The sequence below is a fragment of the Podarcis erhardii genome (assembly GCF_964252035.2).
Source record: "Podarcis erhardii genome assembly, chromosome: 7".
Lineage (NCBI taxonomy): Eukaryota > Metazoa > Chordata > Lepidosauria > Squamata > Lacertidae > Podarcis > Podarcis erhardii.
In genome coordinates, this window is record NC_138511.1 from 57,791,734 (window position 1) to 57,813,306 (window position 21,573).

General features: G+C 42.2%; 1 protein-coding gene across 2 annotated transcripts in view; it reads right to left on the minus strand.

Annotated features, from left to right (window-relative positions):
• NUP93 (nucleoporin 93) overlaps window positions 1–21,573 on the minus strand; it is a 68,959-nt gene that overhangs the window by 39,067 nt on the left and 8,319 nt on the right. The window contains exons 1-3 of one of the 2 annotated variants that reach the window (XM_081872429.1): window positions 19,880–19,900; window positions 17,831–18,038; window positions 16,570–16,687 (exon numbers count right to left, since the gene is read on the minus strand). In XM_081872429.1, coding sequence (XP_081728555.1) covers window positions 16,570–16,687; window positions 17,831–18,009 — 297 coding nt within the window. In that variant the 5' untranslated portion in view covers window positions 18,010–18,038; window positions 19,880–19,900. Of the gene's footprint in view, window positions 1–16,569; window positions 16,688–17,830; window positions 18,039–19,879; window positions 19,901–21,573 lie in introns of those variants that run through there. The other variant, XM_081872428.1, reaches the window with a different exon arrangement.

Here is a 21,573-nt window from a genome sequence, read left to right on the forward strand (position 1 = left end):
CATGCATTGCAGTCACACGTAGTGCACAAATCCATACGCGATATAATAACATTATTATTCTGCAGCATGTATTTAACCTCAAACTAGTGATTGTGGCTGGCTACAAAAGGGAGAAAATATGCCATGCAGAAAAAGGTTTCAAAAGCCAAACAAATGTTTCAGCAAGCAATAAGGCTGGGCGTGGTATGTTTAACATATGTCGGTCATCGTCGGCATAGGAAATGCTATACGGCAGCAGCTACACAATTAAAATCAGGAACGTGGGGGATGCAACAAAACCAAGATTAAAGCATGCTGAAAGAGCCAGTCACCCCACAATTCAAGGCAGGCCAGCCTTTCCTGAGAGTCAGGTGATGGTGCCATCATTACAGTGCAGAAATCCAGAGAAGAATCGAGAAGTGGGTGTTTCCTCCTCCTCTCCATCTTGCCTCACCCAACCCTCATCATAAAGAAAAAAAAGGAGCATTAACAGACGCAATTGCAAATGCACAGGGTACAAGGCCACGATAAAGCATTTTACAAAGCACAGCTAATGGCCCAGAGCCCTCCATTAATGCACATGATATTCTTTATCAATGCAGCTAGTGAACTTCATAAGCTGAACTAAAGGGTTTTTAAAAAATAAAAAAATACAGCTGTACATTAAAATTGCATTCAATGGTGTATCAATTGTGCTAAACCACTACAAACTGGCAATACCTGATAAAACATTTTCTTTGTTTATTGGATTTAAATTCTGCCCCATCCACATGGGTTTAGAGAACGTACTTTATGAAATACAACAGTAAACCATAAAAGATCACAAAACAATACCCCAAACCATAGACATTTTAAAGATATACTCCTAATGTAGCCCTCACATATGTTCACCCACAGAAAACATTTCTATGTGGTTTTGAATTTGTTCAACATACTGTATTGCATATTTAATGAGGGCTCTATCAGATGAAGAAAATCAAGTCGGAGATAGGCAGGGACCAAAACCATTTTGGGCTTTGTGGGTCAAAGCTAGCATCTCAAATTGTGCCCTATTAATGAAATGAAGTTAGTGTGGATGGGAGAAATAATCCACCAGGGAGCAATCGCCATTGGAAGGTAGGTGTTAAGAGTCCTAAAGATTTGTTCTTTTTCCACAATCATACTCTGTAAGAAAAGAATAAATTATAGTATAGTTCAGCAGGAAGAATGGCAAACTTGGATAACCAAGTTCAAATTCCAGCTAGGTTGCAGGCTTGTGGTTTTGAGTGACCGATTCCCTCTCAGTTGCAGTTTTGTAGATGTGAGTGTGTGTTTGAAGGAAAGGGGGAGAAATAGAATAACATACTATCACCTAAGCACACGCAGAGAGAGAGAGAGATAGAGGAGAGAGAGAGAGAGCGCGCACACACACACACACACACACACACACAAGCCAGAGACCAATTTAAAATCTGACTTTCAGACTGAGTGTCTGGCTTCTACTTTGGAACTGAATTATGAGATATTGGGGTGGGCTGCAACAACTGGCAAGGCTTCATGAGTGGCAAACAGTAGAAAAAGCCTTGTGAAGTTAAGTGAAATATAGAATTATAAATGTTACAATATGTGCTTAGTAATTCGGGCATTTCAATGTCAAAGGCCAAGTAGGGACTGCCTGCCTGAGACTGGTTCTCAGGCTACACAAGCATCCAAGTGGTCTCTTCACTGCTGCACTTTTGTCCTTTGAAATTAGCAACACCTGAGTGCTGGCTCATTTTGCTGCGACAAGGAATAATCCTAGGGGAGCAGTTCCGTTATCCCTGCAAGAAGCCAAACCCTCCTTGTTTCAGATCAAACAGATGCTGTACTCAGAAGCTGGAACCTTGTACCAGCAGTCTCAGGGGTGAGAGTTGGGTATCTCTTACACAGAGATTCTCAAAAGGGGAATCCAACTAGAAGCCATTTCAGGAAAAGCTGTCTAGTTTCAGGTGAAACAGAGACAGAAAGAAGACCATCTCCTTTAAAAAGATCTAACTCAAGTGTTTATCTTTTTTAAGCACACAAGTCTTCTACAATGGCAAATGTTTTTGCAATTCATATGCAGGACTGCAGATATCCTGAACAAAAGAGGGGTGATCTAGTTTCTATATGCAATAAACACAACACCAAATTCTGTAACCAAATCCACTATGCAAACAAAGCAAATCCGTATTTTCTGCATAATTTATTCTGATTTTTCTCAAGGCCACCCACAAGACTGCTGGGGCCAGGAATAGAAAAGGAGAGGAGACCATGAGTGTTGCTCACAGGTCAGGTGCACAGGGTACTCTGGGCAGATGGGAAGTGGAGATGGAAAAGAGGCCCCTATGAAGAAGCACATAGACTAAAATTAAATGAACTCCATGGGATGAGCACTGTCTATTAGAGGCAGAGCACATGATTTGAATGCAGAAGGTCCCAAGTTCAAACCCTGGCCAATCCAGTTAAAAGATTTCATATATCAGGGCCAGGAATTTCCTCCTCCTGGGACCTTGGAGAGCTACTACCAATCAGAATAAACAGCAAACAACTTGACAGACCAACTGTTATTTCTATATGAAACCACTGGGAGAGATCATCAGGGAGACAGGGCTGAGTGTTCACCAGTATGCAGATGATACCCAACTCTACCTTTCATTTAAATCATAACTAGTGAAGACAGTGAACATCCTGTGTGAGGGTCTGGATGCAGTTGGAGGTTGGATCGAGGTTGAATCTCGACAAGATAGAAGTACTGTTTCTGAGGGACAGGGGTCAGGCAGGTCTGGGGGACTTCCTGGTCCTGAATGGGGTAACTGTACCCCTAAAGAACCAAGTGCACAGTCTTGGGGTCTTTCTGGACTCTCAGCTGTCCATGGTGGTGCAGGTCAATACACTCTACATGGGGTTACCTTTGAAGGTGACTCAGAAACTACAATCAACCCAGAATGTGACCACCAGACTGATGACTGGGAGCAGCCACCAGAGACCATATAACACCAGTCCTAAAAGATCTACATTGTTTCCCAGTGCATTTCTGAGTACAATTCAAAGTGTTGGTGTTGACCTTCAAAGCACCAAACAGCTTCAGCCCTGTATACCTGAAGGAGAATCCCCACCCCCATCGTTCAGCCCAGGCACTAAGGTCCAGTTCTGAGGGCCTTCCAGCGGTTCCCTCATTGTGAGAAGAAGGTACAGGGAACCAAGCAGAAGGCCTTCTCGGGAGTGGTGCCCACCTTGTGGAATGCCCTCCCATCTAAGAGATAACAATTATACAACTTTCTATAGATAACTGAAGGCATAGAGCTTGGTTTCATCATCATCATCATCATAATTTATTTATTTATATCCCACCCTTCCCAGCCAAAGCCGGGCTCAGAGCGGCTAACAACAGTAAAAATAAGCTGTGAAAACATTCCCACTATACAAGTGGGTATTCCAACCATGATATCCTGGCTGTGAGTCCTGGAAGACCTGCTCCCTTTCTTGCAGGCCTTTTCCGTTCTAGCCTGGGTGAGGCCCTGATTGACTCCAGCTACAAAAGGGCCGAAGGCCAGGTTTGCAGACTCAGGTGACTGAGCTTCCACAGCTGCCACCTGCCATGAATCACCACTGGGAGCAACAGCAGTAGGTATGTTCTATGCTTAATATTTTATTCTCTTGCTAATTATATTTTAAATGTGCATTATATATTTGACTTTGTTTAGTAATGTTTTCTTTTGAAATAAATATTTTTTTGTTAACTTTGCTGCGTTAAATATGCATTCTGGAACTGACTTCTTTTGCAATGTTTTATTTTCAAATTTTTCAGGTAATATTGATTTGAATGTATACTTTATATTTGACTTTCTTCTGCAGTGTTTTATTTTGGATTGTTTTTATTTGATGTTTTAGGGTAGGTTGTAGTGCTTTCTTAAAAATATAAACTAGTAGAGAAATGAAATGAATAATAAATAATTAATAAAACGAAGAGCTTCTTATGGTGTCCCAACCTAGATTCAGACATCATGCTTCTTTACCTGCTTGTGCAAATGGGGCCACAAAGTGAAAATATTTGAGCTATGAACACTAGCTTGCAACATATTTACAATATGGCTTACGAAACTTGCTTTATATATTAGCATTATTATGTACAAACGCGGCTACTATAAAACACAACACATCTCAGGACAAGCAACTGTAAATACAATCAGAGTGGTACATTCAAATGAATGAATGATGTATGGTCAAGCAGACTAAAACAAAAATAATGTTGTGAGATAGAAATTTTTATGCACTTGGTTTGCAGGGTTGTCCCAATCCTTAATCTAGCAGGCAGCAGAAAAACCAAACCAAACCAAAAAATCTCAAGCAGCCACCAGCACTGATGCCTGAAGCCAGACTTTCCTGGCAAAGCTTAGCCCACTGCTGCATAAACAGAATGGAGCATTTTCCCTTTGAATTTGGCAGAAGTTACAAGGGATAATGATCAGGTCTAAAGACGATGACAGTTCTGCAAACCACTGCCTTGCAAGCGTGTGGCGCAGTGGACTGCAGTGTAGATATGTCCTATACAGCAGAGAGTGATACCCTTCCCGCAATGGTCTGGGAGGGAAGGTGAGGAGTTTCCTCCTTTAAGTGGCAGTAAAGATTGGCACTCAGACGGGCTGTGCTGATTCTGCCATGAAAATCCCACTCACCAATTAATGGTGTCTTTTGCCCGGCTGAATGGAGAGCTCGCTCACAATTCAGCAGCCTGACAGAATGCTGGCTTTTATACACACACAAGGAAAAAGCAGGAATCGGTTTTAATTAGGAGTTTTTTAACAAACAACCTAGGGTACTAATTGTGCTCTTGCCATCAAGTGATAATTGAGATGTAATCAAACAAAGAGTAACAAGTGTCCATTATCCAAAGAACTGCGTTGTTGAAGGTTTGGTTTAAGAGGAATTTGTTGGCCTGTTTGTATGGGGAGGGGTTTTCTTCCCAAATAAAGAAGGGGGTGGATATTCAAAACCTTTTCAGCCTCTGCACAGACAAAGAAAAACAAGAATCATTTTAAGAACATCAACTCAATGTTAAGGTGGCTGGCTTGACAAAGTGCAACTTTGATGGCTTTGAAAGGGCCAAGGAGGACTAAGGGCTTGATCCCAGGCTCTGTTGCACATGAGGCACAGCAGGGGTCAAGGGCTCTGGCTCCTTCTCCCATGCAAGCAGGCAGATCCACCCCTACCCCTTTCCTAGCTGAAGAAGTTGCTGCTTCTTTTATTTGAGGGAGGGGAAATTTCCTTGTGCCACAGAGGCTCAGAGCCGGCAAAAAGTGAAACAGGGAAAGTGGTGCTCGTCTGATTCCAGAAGGAAGCAAGGTAGGATAGAGCTGGTCTGCTCAGCTTTCCTTGCACAGGATGCTGCAGTAGAAGTCTCTGCTTGTGTTGCAACAGCTACAGGAGTGCGTACGATCAAGCAGCAAGTCTTATGTTTTGCACTGCGTATTAATCCTTCTGCAAATCATGTACAAAGACAAACACACAACTCTGGGTTTTTAATTCAGAACCCTGACCTGGCCAAAATCTTTCCACCAGACAACTGCAAGAGCAGAGGCAAGCCAAACTGAAATCCCTCATGTTACAAGGCACTGCCCTGTAGAAGTCAAACGAAAGCTACATTAAAATGGCTCTCAGTCAGACTGTTCAAACAGAATACAAGGCTTTTGCCATGGTAAGCCAATGCTTTTTTAGCTCCCACTCTCCCTCTCATTCACACACATATACCACTTTTGAGTTAACAGCATTTTTATTATCAACACCCTGTCTAGGATCAGAATCCCCAGAGATGTGAAATTCCCAAGATGCCCATCACCAAAGCATATAAGCAGCAGACCAACTGCTTCTGTTAGCCTAATCTTGGGGTCTTTAATAATGTCAAAAAGACCCCATTTATAACACCTGCACCTTAAGGGGGGAAATCTTTGGCCGTCCAGATATTTAGATTACAACTCCCCTTTTCTCTGCCCACTGGACATCCTGGCTAAGGCTGATAGGAGTTGTAGTCCAACAATATTGAGAGAGCCACAGGGTCCCCACCACTGCTTTGAGCAAACATTTAGATCTACTGGGTTGAAAATACTAAACCCCAAACCAACCTAATCCTCCCCATGCCTCCAATGTTTAGCTATGCTATCCCTTTCACATGGGCAACAAAGTGCCTTGCACACGGTCCCAGTTCTTAGTTCCAAGCCCCTTAAAAGGTACATCAACTGTCTGGTTTAATAAAGTCTCTTGAGTTCTCTTCCTAGAAAAAGAGAACGGATATACCACCACCCTCCAATTGTAGGACAAGTCAGCACAAATGAATATTACTCCACTTTAATATGAATTTAAATGACTGCACTGACCTTTAGACAGCTAATTTGATCTTGTTGGCTTTAAAACAAAATCTTAGCAGCTGCATTCAGAGGACTGGTTAAAGTTTGTAACCGTTTTTCAGATCCTTCCCCCGCCTCCCTTCTGCTTTTAAAAGTCAGCTTTACCAAATCTAATAATTATAGGCAGCTGCAAGCGCATCTCACTGGCAGCCTGATTAACATAGGGAAGCAGAGAGGAGAGCCTGACAAATGGGGTTAGAAAGAACTGCCTTGGTGCTGACCACAAATTACCGTACTTGCCAGGTAGAGCCAGCAAGAAAGCAGCAGGAGTCATTATGGGTGTGGGTAGGTATGTACACCCCCCCCCCCACGGAACGGACAGGCACCCACCTTTCCATTTTACTGACTCATAGCAAGAGCTTGGTAATTAATGGTCTTAATCCACTACTAGAGATTGAGAAAAATCTCTTCAATACAGTCCAACAATGCATTCACTTCAGTGGAAATAAAGCTTCAAGCTACCAGTAATTGTAATCCTTCTGCACTAACCATGCAGAAAGCAATTAAATCCAGCTATTTCTCTTTCTCTTAGGGCCATTTCACCCCACAAATGGTCCCAAGAAAGGGCTGCTCCAAATTATTGAAATTTATACCCTACATTATAGAATGTAGGCCTGGAGGATAAATTTGGTTTAATTCACACTTCCCAAAACAATACATAAACTAAAACACAGCTGTCTTTTGAAATGCATCCTTCTAAGAATCTTACAATACAATTCTCCAATCAAACACTGTTCATGCAAAAAGGTGCATCTTGGGGGGGATTGTTAAAATCCATACCTTGGTGGGTACATTAAGAGAAACATGTACTACATTGTTGCAAAACTTCATGAAGATTTTTTTTTTTAATTACAAAGTGATGCAGAAAGGTGGTGAACTAAGACTGTAAAATAAAAAAACGAGACACAACAAAATCAATAGATTTGTCTGTCTATAGCAGAATGTGAATGCACCTGGTGAGTACATTGAGAAATGGTGTAAAATCGTTGTAAATGGTGTAAAATAGTTTCCCCCATACCCCACCCAGGAAAAAACAGCCGTTTTTTCTCATGGCTTCAACGTTTCTGGAAATTTTACATCTATAGTTTCCAAAATATTAACTGAAGTGAGTTTCAGCACTCTCAGAGCTTAGACCAACATCTCACACCACCTTTTGTTCTCAGATGCAAAGGCAACACTTTAGGTGCTAAGTACTTGTACAAATATACTGCTTAAGTGACTACTGTTCCTTTTTCAATTGAGGAGGATGGGGACCTAGGCATCATCCATGTGACCTCCTAGGTGCCCCACCAGGTCTAGGTTCCACCACTTGACTATCAAGATCTCCAGTGTAATGATGGCACATGGCACCAGAACCTAAATCATTTCAGTGGATTGGGGCCTGGTACAAGCCATGTGCACCCTGGGTTAATTCTCCTCCTCCCTGTTACCTGACCCCAGCTCTGACCCTTTTGTCTCTATGAAATCCTATGTGGCATGAACACAGGGATCCTGGCTTTAATTGCAGCAGAACAACCAGGAAATAACATTGACAATGATCCTGAGCTGGAGAACGGTCATGCCAAAACTAGATTTAGATCACTCAAGCCTGGCCCTGGAACTGTATGACTCATAGTTGGCATTTATTTTTTCCATGCTAACGACTACATCCATGATGAAAATGTGAAAACTACCTGCTGAGAAACCTATGATTCACAACAGATATGGCCTGCACCAATTCAAATAAAGGGGAAGGGGAGAGGGTTACGCTCAAGGGTTAAGACAGAATGCCCACCTCTGTAATAGAAAATGTTTTTAATTAGAAAAAGGGTTTAAAGAATGCAATCAAATTCTTGCCCTTTCAGGTCTACCGAGACACCTATTAATTCACCCTCCTGCAGATAGTTTATTATCTCTTGCAGCAGCAAGTAACTAAAGAAGTAGAGCAGAGTGACCCAAATTGGCATTGTAATTATTTAAGCCTATAAATAGTCATTGTCACTGCATAAATTAAAATGCTATATGGTAATGCCCTCTTTCTGGCTGTGCTGAAGTATGTTGGCACATAATATGATACAATATGATCAATAGAGCAATTCAAATATGCAGACCTTATTAATCACACCTGCTTAGTAGCTGAAAAACCATGTGTTTACATGCCTTTCTTGTTAGCATAAATACTGACTGCAATATATATAATTTTCTAATGTTCATACAAAATCAGCCTTAAACTACCCAATGTAACAAAGTATTCTATATCGTATACGTATTGAAACAACAAAATGGCAGCACACAACAGTGGTGTCACCACCAACAGGGCCTCCACTGCCAATCATAAAGCCCAAGATTGTTGATACTGAGAATATGCCAACGTCACTCAAGAGTAGTGGGGAAGATAGGCCAAGACATTGCTGTTCTGGATTTCACTTTGCCCACAAGATCACCAGCACCTCCTCATCAGGGACAGCTTAAACATTACCGACATAAGATCACTCCCACTTGAGCCAGCAAGTCTTGCCTATATTGCGTTCTATGGGGTTGTCACTAGGCACCATGGATGAACTCTGCTGGCTGAAAACATCTGCAAAAATCCAGAGTGATGCTCCACACAGAAAGCAAGGGAACATTTTTTTTAACCACTACAAGGCAAAATACTTCCATATTTATTTCAGAGAAGAAATCATAGTGCTGTTTCCGATCATATCATCTCCAATAATACCCAAACCACCACCAATTCAAGAAGCTGAAGAATTCAGGCTTCTTACAAAAAATATATATCATTTATTTGTTTACATATTTACCGCACCCAAATGAACAATGCTACTTCTAAAGGTAATCCCAAGATGTGATGTGACCAGACTGAAAGGACAGTACAATACAATACAATACACAAAACATAATGATGTTCATGTCTTTTCTATGCTACGCTTTTTTAAATAAGACAAACCTGACTAATGTGCATTAAAGAGCCATCCTTCCTAGTATTGGCAAGATAATAAATATTAAAACAAAAGAAACTGCAGGCTTCATGTGCTTTTAAAATTAAACTCACATTAGTACTCTAAGGACAGATGGCCAACGTGCATTATAAACTGCAGAACTGCAACCTATCCTGGCCCAAAGCCAAAAGCTTAATGGACGTTCCAAGGCACCAAGCAAGGAAATAGTTCTGTATTAAGGTCTACAAATAAGTCAACAATCAATGCTTCAATATTACCGTATGTGATACACCCTTTGAAACTCACTCTCCAGTAGAAGCCTAACCTCAGCTGTAAGCACAACAGCTGAAATATTAAGGTAGGAATGAAACCCAATTTGTTATCACAGCTATCAGAACAGATTTACCTTCCTGGCCCATGCAGTATTTTAGTACTGCAGAGTAATTTTTTATCCTATATTCTGTGGTCACCCAAAGGTATAAAATTTTATAAAATGCAGCACTTAAACTGTAAATAAAAAAGGCAGATCAGCAGATAGACAAAAAAAAAGAGAGACAAACTGCTTAGGTATTTAGTTCAACCTTTACCATTCTGCTGCCCTCCAAATGTGTTGCACTACAACTCTCATCAGCCCGTCAACTATTAGTGAAGGCTGACTGAGGTTCAAACACAGCCCTGAGAGCATCTGGTACTTTCATCAGTCCTACAACCTCCTCCAATTAAGTTAGTATGGAAATCTGCAGATAAAACATGGAGCTGTGGGTTGTAGCCAGCTACATTCTACTCAGAGTAAATCCACTGAAATTAGGAGGCCTAACTTAACCATGTCTAGTAATTTTAACAGGTCTACTCTTAGTAAAACCTCTCTTTTTTCCAGGGGAGCAGTTCAAAAACATTTTGCCACCCCAGCTGTTATGGTGTCTGGCAAACTGTAAGCCCAGATGGGATGCTGCTTGCACAAGACATGTGGTTGTGTTGCAACATCATGCCTCACACCCAAAGAGTGTTCACTAACAATTCCTCGTTATCCTGGGGAACAGTGATAAGGGGGTGCCACAGGGTTCTGTCCTGGGCCTGATGTTGTTCAGCATCTTTATAAACCACTTGGATAAAGGTATTGAGGGGATGCACATCAAATTTGCAGGTGACATGAAACTGGGAGGGGTAGCTAATGCTGCATAATACACAATTGGGATTCACTATGACCTTAACAGATTGGAGAACTGAGCCCAAACTAACAAAATGAATTTTAATAGGGACAAATGTAATGCTCTGCATTTAGGTAGGAAGAACCAGCAGCACAAATATAATGGGGACATTTAGCTTGCCAGTAGTACAAGTAGAAATGGTTTAGGGGTCTTAGTAGACCCTCAAGCTCAGCATGAGTCAATAGTGTGATGAAGCAGCAAAAAAGTGAATGCTACTCTAGGTTGCATCAACAGAAGTCTAGTGTCCAGATCAAGGGAAGTAAAGTACGGCAATGGGGAGTAATTACTCATTTATGTGTACAATGGGCACAGTGGCATAGTTTGGAGCTTAGCCAAAAGGAGGAGACTGGATGCTCTTGCTTCTGTTACAAACTAACCATTGTTTCATGTTATATCCAAACTTGGCCACAAAGTATTTAGCTTTATCTACATTTTACAAGGGATGCAGGTGGTGCAGTGGTAGAAACCACTGAGCCTCTTAGGCTTGCTGATCAGAAGGTTGGTGGTTCAAATCCCCGTGACGGGGTGAGCTCCTGTTGCTCGGTCCCAGCTCCTGCCAGCCTAGCAGTTCGAAAGCACGCCAAAATGTGCAAGTAGATAAATAGGTACTGTTTTGGCAGGAAGGTAAACGGTGTTTCCGTGTGCTACTCTGGTTTTGGTGTTCTGTTGCGCCAGAAGCGACTTAGTCATGCTGGCCACATGACCCAGAAAAACTGTCTGCGGACAAATGTCGGCTCCCTCGGCCTGTAAAGTGAGATAAGTGCCACAACCCCAAAGTCGTCTGTGACTGGACTTAACTGTCAGGGGCATTTACCTTTAAAAAAAATATTTTTTTACAAAAACATGCCAACTTCATAAACCATTTTCTACCCAAGTCAAAATGAATACAGCCATGCAACATTTCGTAAAAGGAATTAGGAAAAGAGATGTCTCATCTGTTTCTGAAACGATAAAGCATTTGCTCTGACAGAACATTCTTTAACCCACTGAGGTCTAGTAAGTAGTAATCTCATGATTATTTTACAGCATATGATGGACTCTAAAGAGCTGTTGCTGCAGAATGTTGAACATCTTCAGCTTAGAACTTATAAATTAGAAACAAACGCAACCGGCACTCATGTAGTATTCCTTCTGGTGCTGATACTCTGGAGCAGACTCTTCAGTCAGCATTGAAGGTATGAGGTTTCAGCCCTTAAGATTTATCCATTTGTTTCTGGTGACATAGAGCAGAACACAAGCATGCAAGCAAGCAAGCAAACAAACTACTGTCCAGCATATTCTGATTGCCACCAAATGGAAAGCTCTTATTCTTTGCAGAGGTTTCGGCACAACAAAACCCAGTACACTTCGCCAACAGCTTTCGGAAACAACAGGCTACGTTCTGAACCAAGAATACCAAATGAAATATTCATGAAGTGCATTAGCGCACTAAAGCCTACATTTCGGACAGGCATGGAATCCAGCACTTCAGAGACCACTAAAGCCTGGCTGCATTTCAACAGTATTGGGGTGGGCAGAGTCTTCACAAAGAAGGAACACTTTCACTCTTGCTCAGCTCATCCCTGTTGCTCAGCCAATAAGGATTGCAGATATATGAGGCAACGAGAGACAGCATGGGACACACCTGCCATCTGCCCACTTTCTTCTGATTTTATTAGACCACTGGTAACTCTAATGCAGGGCTGTGGAGTCTTTTTCAGCCCAAGGGCAGCATTACCTTCTGGGTATTCTTCTTAAGTGGGGCACATGCCCGTTGGGGGTGGGGCCAGAGACAAAAGTAGCACAGCAACAAATGCAAAACAAATGTACATGCTATCTTTACACAATAGGTAGTTTTACACACACTCCTGCAGTTTCTTTTGTTTTAATATTTCTTTACTGTAAATACAGCAGCACTCTTTGATGCCCTAACTCAATCAACTGGCATGTCTGCTAACCCTGGGACCAAATAAGAGTGGCATTTAAATAAGATCTGGCTAATGCATTAATACACACACCAGTTTGGACCAAACAAACCGAACAAATCTGCCTTTGAATGAATCTGTCTGAACATTCAAGAGTTGAAAATTTAATTTATCCCTTGAATGATTCAGTAAGTCAATAAGCAAACTAAGCAAACAATGTTGCTGTGTTTTAAGCAAAAGAGCAATATTCCGGTGGACCATTTTTTTTAGGATGCACTGTCAATTCTTGCAAGGGAGAATTGTTGCTGAAAGTCCAAACCTCAACCCCTATATTTCCAGACCACCACCCTCCCCACATAGAGCAAAGACTAAACCAAGAGTATGTCCTGCTGTGCGCATTGGACTGATGATCATTTGAAATAGCCCAATGGTTGCCATGAAGTCCATGAACTCCTGAGCTAGATCTGAGGCATCCCCACTGTGGATGCTGAAGTCACCCTAAAAGACAGTTCTTGTTTCCTCTAACATCACACCCAATTCAACCTTGGCCAGCACAGTCAGGGAGGCTGATTAGCAGTAGGGTGGACGGTAACAACTACAGCATCCCTAGCCAGTCTCTTTGGGCAACCAGAGTGGAGTCAAAGTTAGCCCACCCACCTCCCACACCCAGGTCTCAGTAATGCACTAAGCCAACCTCCTCATCCACAACAGAATCGTGGATCAGCACGGTTCTGTTATGGACTGACCTGGCATTCAGAAGTAGAACCACTAGACTGTTGGGGACAGTGGCAAAGCATCCATTGTTACCAGCAAGAGGATATCAGGCACAAGCACCTATCACAAGGTGAAGGGCTGCGAACCTGGCTTCAGAAAGGCAGCATGAGGGCTCTGGCAATGCCCCTGTCACATTCTCAAAGCCTAAGTACTTGCTAAGCTTTGGGAAGGAGGCACAAGGGTTCCAGAGTCCTTGTGCTTCCTTCCCAATGTCGGCTAATCTCACAATCACATTTTTTGCACAGGTCTGGGAGGGGAGGAGGAACAAATAAATGGAGAGTTGGTTCCTTCCTTCCCCACCCACCTGTGAAAAGCTGTGACTGCATAAGTAAAGTAAGCTACCTATACTCGATATGATTTTTTAAAAAGGTACTTTTTGAACAGCTAAAAAGTAGAATGGATTCCTTGCAGATTTAACCACAGGGAAATAACCCAAAGCGTACAGCTCAGTATAACAGATTTTGCATAATGCCATTAAGCCTGTCATCTTACTGGCAATTCTGAAGCCAAAGATTTAAAAGCTGAAGAGATTGCGGATTCACCGTAACACTAAAGGAGCCCCAGTAAACATCACTGTGCCTATTATTACAAATGCATTTCACATTTATGGGATGTGTCATCCTTAATTCCAGGCAGATTAAGTGGGAATTGCACTGAGCACAGACTAATACCTGAAATGTAGAAGTGATGTCAATACAAAATCAAATGAAATATTGCATGAGAGAAAACAGCTGCTTGATAACAGGGCCTCTTTGTTCTGCACTTTGGGCTGCTTTTCCCACACTAGTTCTGAGGTATGCATCTTAGATGTTTTAAAAGTACAGTTAAAGCATAATGTGCGAAGGCAATAGGCATGAGTTTGCACACACACACCCCTTAGGCTATGTTAGAATATAATGTTATAACTAGGGTTTAGTGTGATGAGGTGGAGCCATAGCCAGTCTTGGACTTATGCATTCCCTCTTCTTCCTCTGGCACAACCACATGCTTCTGCTTTCATTTTCAATTAACTGCTGTCATATGACCCCCCAAACTGTGGTTAATTATCACTAGGATTTGCTGAAATAAGAAAATCTCGTTAAGCACGGTTTGAAGTTGATGTGTTTCAACAAACCATAGCTAAGTTTAACCATAGTCTATCCAGTTTGAACCATCACAACTACCTGTGATTAACCGAAAATGAAAATTAAAGCTTCTAACCTCCTCCTGTACCCACAACCAGAGGAAGACAGAGGAGGATGTAAGCCCAAGATCACTGTGACCTACATTCACTGGGAGGTAGGACCAGCTGCAGCTTTCTCCCAAGTCTTCAACTGGTGGAAAGAATCAATCACTCTTTATCATGTGAAAAGCCAATTAGGCTTCTTCCTCACCTTATGATGACATGCCTTTCAACAAACCCAACATCCAACCATTTTCTGTCATGGTGGAAGAATAAATTTAGGTGTATGGAATTTCTCTGAAGGCCTGGTCCTAATTTAATTACAACATCTGATTGCAAGTGGTCCTCTAGCTACTGCTCGGATTTAAGATTGTTGGGGTACGTCAGCGATTTAAACAAGACCAGAAAACAACAAAAATAGATCAAAAGAATAGAATTTTATTTGTAAGGAAATTTATTCCCTAACAAAGGGTAAAGGTTAAGCAGTTACAGATCAACACTAAGCAAGCTGATGTGCCTTCCTGAATGATGGGACCCCACTCCAATCATGGAATGAAAATCCTATTTTGATCAAAACCTACTAAATTCTTGGTCAGCTCCTCCTCCGTGATCTACACAAATCATGACATAACCTTCGGTATCTGATTGGTTAGGGCCTTCAAATGGATTCAGTATTCTCATTTTAGTAATAAGGGCTCAGGCTCAGGTTGTTTGTTGCTGAAGCAACACCAGAACTTTGTGTCCCTCTAGCACAGCCTGAATCCTGCCTTTCCTCAGAGCAGTGCAACAGGAAGGAAGCCATGTGTTCTCCCTTAAGGACTCTCCTGTTTTTTTTAACCATATTGGGAGGGTCCAAAGGAACCCCAGTGGTTCACTGGATGTTGCACCCCATGAGCTCAAGAGTAACCTGTGAAGGCATGCATACCTTCAGTGCTACACTGTCTGCCTTCAAAATGGATATGAAAATGAAGTCCCTCCAAAATACAAAGACTCATCCACCCAAGAAAAAACTCACCCCACTCTCAAGTGACAGGAATCTACTACAAGATTCCTCATCAATTACTCTAATGGGAGCCATTTCCGAAACTACCCTCTTTTTGTATCAGCCATCTAAGTTTATTACTGCTAAATAATTCACATAATTAACCAAGATGCAATTTGGCATGCCTCTTCCCAATCAACAGTAAAAAAATATGGTTTAAGAAACAAGTTCAGATCAGCAAGACACTCAATTGATTAACAGAAGAGGGCAGAGAGGCTGATGGGCTAAGACCTTGGGCCAAATAATACTACTGAGCCATTCAAAGCACAAATTTTATAGACATCCATTCCGGCTAAAGCCTTGATTGAAAGGAAAACAGAAGTTTACAAGGATGTAGTAGCTGAAGTTCTGTCTGCTTTATTTGAAAGTCTGGAATTCTAATGAATCTGCCAGTGCCACCCACTACAACACAATGGGGTGGGGTGGTGGGGAGATGAAGAGGCATCTGATTCAGTAAAGAAAGGAATAATGTTGAAAAGAGGACAGATTGTACTTACACTTCAAATTCAGTACAAGAAAACCCAAATTCTGTACTGAAAATAGATTGTGCATCAGTATTATCTACAATCACTTGAAGCTGCTCACCAGAGATTCAGATAAGAGTCTTCCCACTCCCCAGCCTTACCTGGGGAATCTGGGGGTTGAACCTGAGACCTTACGTGCACAAAGCATGAGCTCTACCACTGAGCTACAGCTCTTTCCCTAAAGAGAAAACAGATGCAACAAGGGAGGCAAACACAGAATTCTGCCTTCTGGAATTGGTGGCTTTTTGCAAAGATGGGTCTTGAATGCAGCACATAGTTCATGCTGATGAAATCACAGCAACTTCAGGGAGGTTTACGCAATCTATGTGCAGAATCATTTTTCCAACCTGAATGTCTCATACTAAAACTTTTGATCCTAATATTTAAAGCATGAATATTTGAAACATGTAGATACTGAAGGTAGAATTTGTCATCAGTGAAGGAGGGGAGGTAAGAAAAGAACTCTGGGAAATTCACAATTAACTTCATAGAACATATCCCTGTTGATAGGAAAATGTGGGGAAACTATCCTAGTACTTAAAAGTGTTGCAATCAGTGCAGCTCAAACACTTGCTTCCCCCAAAAGCTGGCAGTAACCCATTACTGTTCACTGCTGATTCTGATACTGTTCACACTTCATTACACAAAGACCCTTACCTGTATATCTGTGTCCTTTACAGGCTCTAGAGGCTCAAATGTTGTTACAGCACTAAGACTCTCCAACCGCTGGGAGATGTGGGAGATGTCAAGACCTCTGGACCCAAGGAGAACTGATCTATAAGAGACATGAAAAGGCAGGGGGATGAGACTACAAATACTTTCACAGTGACAGAGCGGGATCCAGAAGGACTCCAAAATTATGCACTTGATCCTTCAGGGAGAGTAGCAACGCCATCCAGGGCAGGCAGCTTACTGACTTCCAGACACACTCACAGAGCCTCCATCTTCCCAGGATTCAGACTCAGTTTATTAGTCTTCACCCAGCCCACCACTGCATCCAGACACTGGTTCAAGGCCTTTTCAGCCACTCCCAGTTCAGATGTTACAAAGAAACAGAGTTGGGTATCATTGATGTACTGATGAGACTTTGCTCAAAAACTCCTGGGGAAGAGATTCATTTCCTTCAAGGACACAAATCACTCCATGTATTGAATTGCTGGAGCAGCTTTGTATTTGTATCTGTATCTGCAAAGCCTACAAGCTGTATGTATTTATCAACATCCAAAACTGCATCACTGAAGCTTTATTTTCCGCAGAAGTAAGCTAGTTTGGACCTTAAACTGCCTCTGTGTGGTGATTGGAACTGGGGGCAACTTCCACTACATGGGCATCTCACCTCAGACTCCCAACACTAATGACCACTCGCAACAACTTCATGTAAGTGTTAAATGGCATCAGAGACAATATAGTGCTCTGCAGCACCAGTAGATCAAAAGCAAAGGGCTGAGAAGCAATAATCCAGTGCTACATTTTGCCCCTAGAGAAAAAACTGGACCCACTGTGAAACTGTGCCCCTGATACCCATCTCTTGTAGACAGTCCAGGAGGATACCACTGTCAATAGGATTTACTAAGAGAAACAGGTTCACAATCACCCCTCTCAATAGAGGTCATCCACCAGGGTAATCAAGGAAGATTCATTCCTGAACCCAGGTTGGAATGGGTACAGATAATAATCCACCCTTCCTCCCCAAATGGTGTCTAGGACAGCCCACAATAAAATTACATAAAAGCAATATAAAAATACATCATAACACATTCCACAGAGAATATAAAAAGAATGAACTACAGTACAACCCTAAGCATATCGCTCAGAATTCAGTCCCAAGGGGTTTATTGCGGTTTACTCCCTAGTTAGGTCTGCTGCTATAAGCATCTTACCAACAAGACCAAAAGCTTCAAGCAAACCAGGAACTTACGCCTTGACATCTGCCGTCTCCTGGGAAGTGCGGGTCAGTGTCCGGGAGCGCAGGCGCTCTCCTGCTTGCTGGATCTCTTGGAGGTTGCGTTCGACATGAGGAAGCTCAGCGATGCCCTCTGTTTCTGCTGCAAGCTGCTCTGCCTGCTGCAGGAGCTCCCCAAACCCTTCCCCATCCATTTGGGAGGCTGCTCACTGCGTGGACTGACCTGAGGGAAATGGGTATGAAAAGTCACCTCAGAAAGAATGGAATGTACAATCATGACAACCTGAAAAGGCTACTGACAACAATGTCAGCCTCCAATTAACCCGTGTGAAAAAATAATAGACTGAAGCTTGCTGTGGTCAGTTTTATAGATAAAAGCAAAATATTTGCCAGTCCATCACCTACACATCACTTGAGCATAAAGAGGTAAAGACTGTAAAATTTCTAGTGACTGTCATTAAAAGAAAGGTCTCAGTGATGGTCTCAGAGTTTTAAATTGTATAATTTTAAATTTGATTCAGCATTTTATGGGCTTGTAATGGCTGGTGGCTTATAGAAATTTCTATCTATCACTGGAGAGGTGGTATGGTAAGCTCATCGCACAAAAGGCATTGTTACTCAACTCCAACAAAGGGTTAACTGCAAGGATAGCTTAGCATCCATACTACAATAAATGAACAGAGCAGGGGTAGCAAGGTAAGTCTTTCTTACCAAACCTGTCATGATTTGTTTTTTCCATGTAAAAATGATATTTGAATGTAAGCTTATTAAAGCCTTCACTTATCATCTTAGGTAACTTTAAGAGGAACTAGAAAAAAAAAAGATGGCTGATAAGGCTATCAATGTCATGATGGCTGTATTCTACTTCCAGACCTGGAAGAAGAGTAGCATGGGAACAACAGCAGGAGAGCACTAGAACCCTCCTGTAATGCTTGTGGGCTTTTCAAAGGGCCACATAAAGGCCTCATTTGGGTCCCCAGGCCTGTGCTAAAGCAAGAAAGGGAGAGCCAGGAACCAACACTGCTCTACCACAGAGGCTTAGTTGCACAGCTATGTCACCTGAAAGACCTGGAAGCAATGGACGCCAGGGCCATTGCCATAAGTGACACAGGCTGACTGTCACAGACCACAAAGATAACTATGAGCTGTGAGCCAAGCAGTCTCTGCTTCTAAATTTAAGCTCTGATCACTGGCTCACAAAGTGGCCTCAGACAAGCCCTAGTCCAGATATATTATGGGGATATTGATTATGATTTTTATTATCTTAATACATGCCTATCTTACAGGGCTGTTATAAGGATGAGTCAGCTAAACATGAAGTTAGAGTTTTTTGAATTAAGTGTTATATAAGTTATTTGTATTATTATGACCAAAAGGCCCTGAAGCATCAGTGCTACTCCCCTTTCCTTGAAAGCTCCTCAACTTCAAGTCTCTGAAATTTATACGTTTGTTGACAATTTATATTCTGCTTAGTGACAATTGTCTCTAAGCTGTGTACAGCAAGTTTAACAAATAAAATAGAAACAAACTCAGATAAAAACTAACAGATAAAGAGAAATACCATGTGGTCTTTCAAATAAGCTAGTCTTAAAACAAATTACAGGAGTGGGATCTGATCATTCAATTTAAGCTTTGATCCCAAGTGGGTGCTTTGCACTTTCTTCTATATATTTCAAGCTTGAGGTCCAGGGAAAAGCTAGAAATCTAGAAAATATTGCTGTAGAGAAGGGCTGTGCTTTGGGCCCTGCTTCTGAAGTTTCAGACCTCCTATAGAAGCTAGCTCAGTGTTGTAGCTGAAACCCTTGCAGATTTCAGAGGAAAGACTTACCAGCAGCAGCTGGCAGGAATCTGATATCCTAATCACAGTTATCTTCCAGAAAACCCACAAGGGGCTCCCATCCGACATTAACACTTTTCACATGTATTCCAGCGTAGGAGTCATTTCAAAGAACTCTCAGGGAGGAATAAGTTATGCCAAAACAGGCTGCAATCTGTTAAGTGCTTTAAAAGCCAGAATTTATAAAGCTTGATTTTCACTGTGCCAACCCCACTCCATAGTCTTACTTTTCACTTCTGTTTGCATTGATCTGCCTGTGGTAGTTTATTTCTCTTCTTATGTGAAGTTTGTTGATCTGTCCGATCTAACCTTTTGTGGAATTCCCAAAGCATCTGAATCAGCCCATCCTACACTCTGTTTAAGGCAACATTTCACTATTAGGGTAGAAATAGAAGCAATACTTGATAGTTCAGACAAACTGATAATAGGTATCAGTATAAAATGGGGTGGAAATCTTTCTTGGCCTAAGGGCTGCAATTCCCTCATGGGCAAATTTCTGGGTGTCACATGCCTCTGCTGGGCAGGGCCCTACAGGAAATTAGGCACAGGAACGTATATGATTATACCCTTTGCATAGTAGGCTATGTTCAGTTAGATGTTTCTATGCACACTTCCATTTCTCCATCCAGGCAATCAAAAGTCATTATTACACTTCCAGAATGCAAAAAAACAAAAACAAAACAAAACCACATTTGAGGAGTGTATGGAACAGGGCTGATCAGAGGACTGTAGCCTAGGGAGGGGTGTGTGGCCTGAGCAAAGCCCCAGTGCCCAGTGAAAGAGGCCTGAAGGGCTGCCTTTGGCTTCTGGGTCTAAGGTCCCCCACCCCTGATACAAATAAAGCCTCTTCCCCTCATGCCATGACACTTAAGGGTGACCAAGAAGCAGAATCCAGGATAGAGCTATGTAGGTAAAAACAGGCTTCAGTAGCTGGGGTCTAGAAGGGTCTAGAATATACTTGTCCCTACAGGGAAGTGTGCAGTGTGCACCCTGGAACCCAAGGCGCAGAGAGTGTAAATGCCTTTTCCCAAGATATGACCTACCCATCCTTACAAGGCTTTGCTCCTGAAGAAGAAAAGCTAATCCCAGAATTCATGCACATGCCAAAAAATGCAAATAATCAGGCTGGCCCAGACAATGGAGACCATGTGAACCTCCCCTATCGCCAGGCCCTGGGCTCTTTGCTAATGTAAATGGCCATCAGACTTCAATAATCCAATAAATAGCGCAGGCGGTGGCCATGGAAGCCAGGGAGAGAGCCAGGTCACAGAGAAAAGGCAATTTCATGCCCTGCAATGCAGTACAGGATGTCGCCTCAGCATCTCCTTGCAAGCTGCTTCCCCTTTGGCAGAGAATGACTGTGCACCGCTGACAGAAAAGCCTCTGCTGGCAGACAGTGACCGAAGCAGTTGCCCTCCCACCCAGTTAAAGCTGCCACTGCCGGTTCCAGAAGGTGCAGCAGTGCATCTGGTACTGACAGAAGGAACAGCACACGCTCCACTTTGATCCGGTTCACTTCTCTTTTTCATTAACTACATCGTCGGTAAGATGACACCAAGAGCACCAGCAAACTTCTGCGACGACAATGAAGCCAATAAGTATGTAAAGCAAAGCACACTCCGTGGGCTGCTTCCGATGATGCATTTCCCTGCTCTCGCTTTTGAACGGCACACAGGGAAGCAACCATAAATCAGTATAAAACACACATGCAAATCTGTAGAAATGCTGGAATGATCCTGAGAATATTGCTAGATTTAACCCACATCTGGCCTTTCTTCTATCCAAACAGCAAGGGTGGGGTGGGAAGGGCAGTAGGTGGAGAAAATTGGAGTGAGGATCAGGCATCTCTCAAACCAACCTCACTGAAAATTATTAGAAATTTTTTTTTTTTAAAAAAAAATAAAATAGTACTTTTATTTAA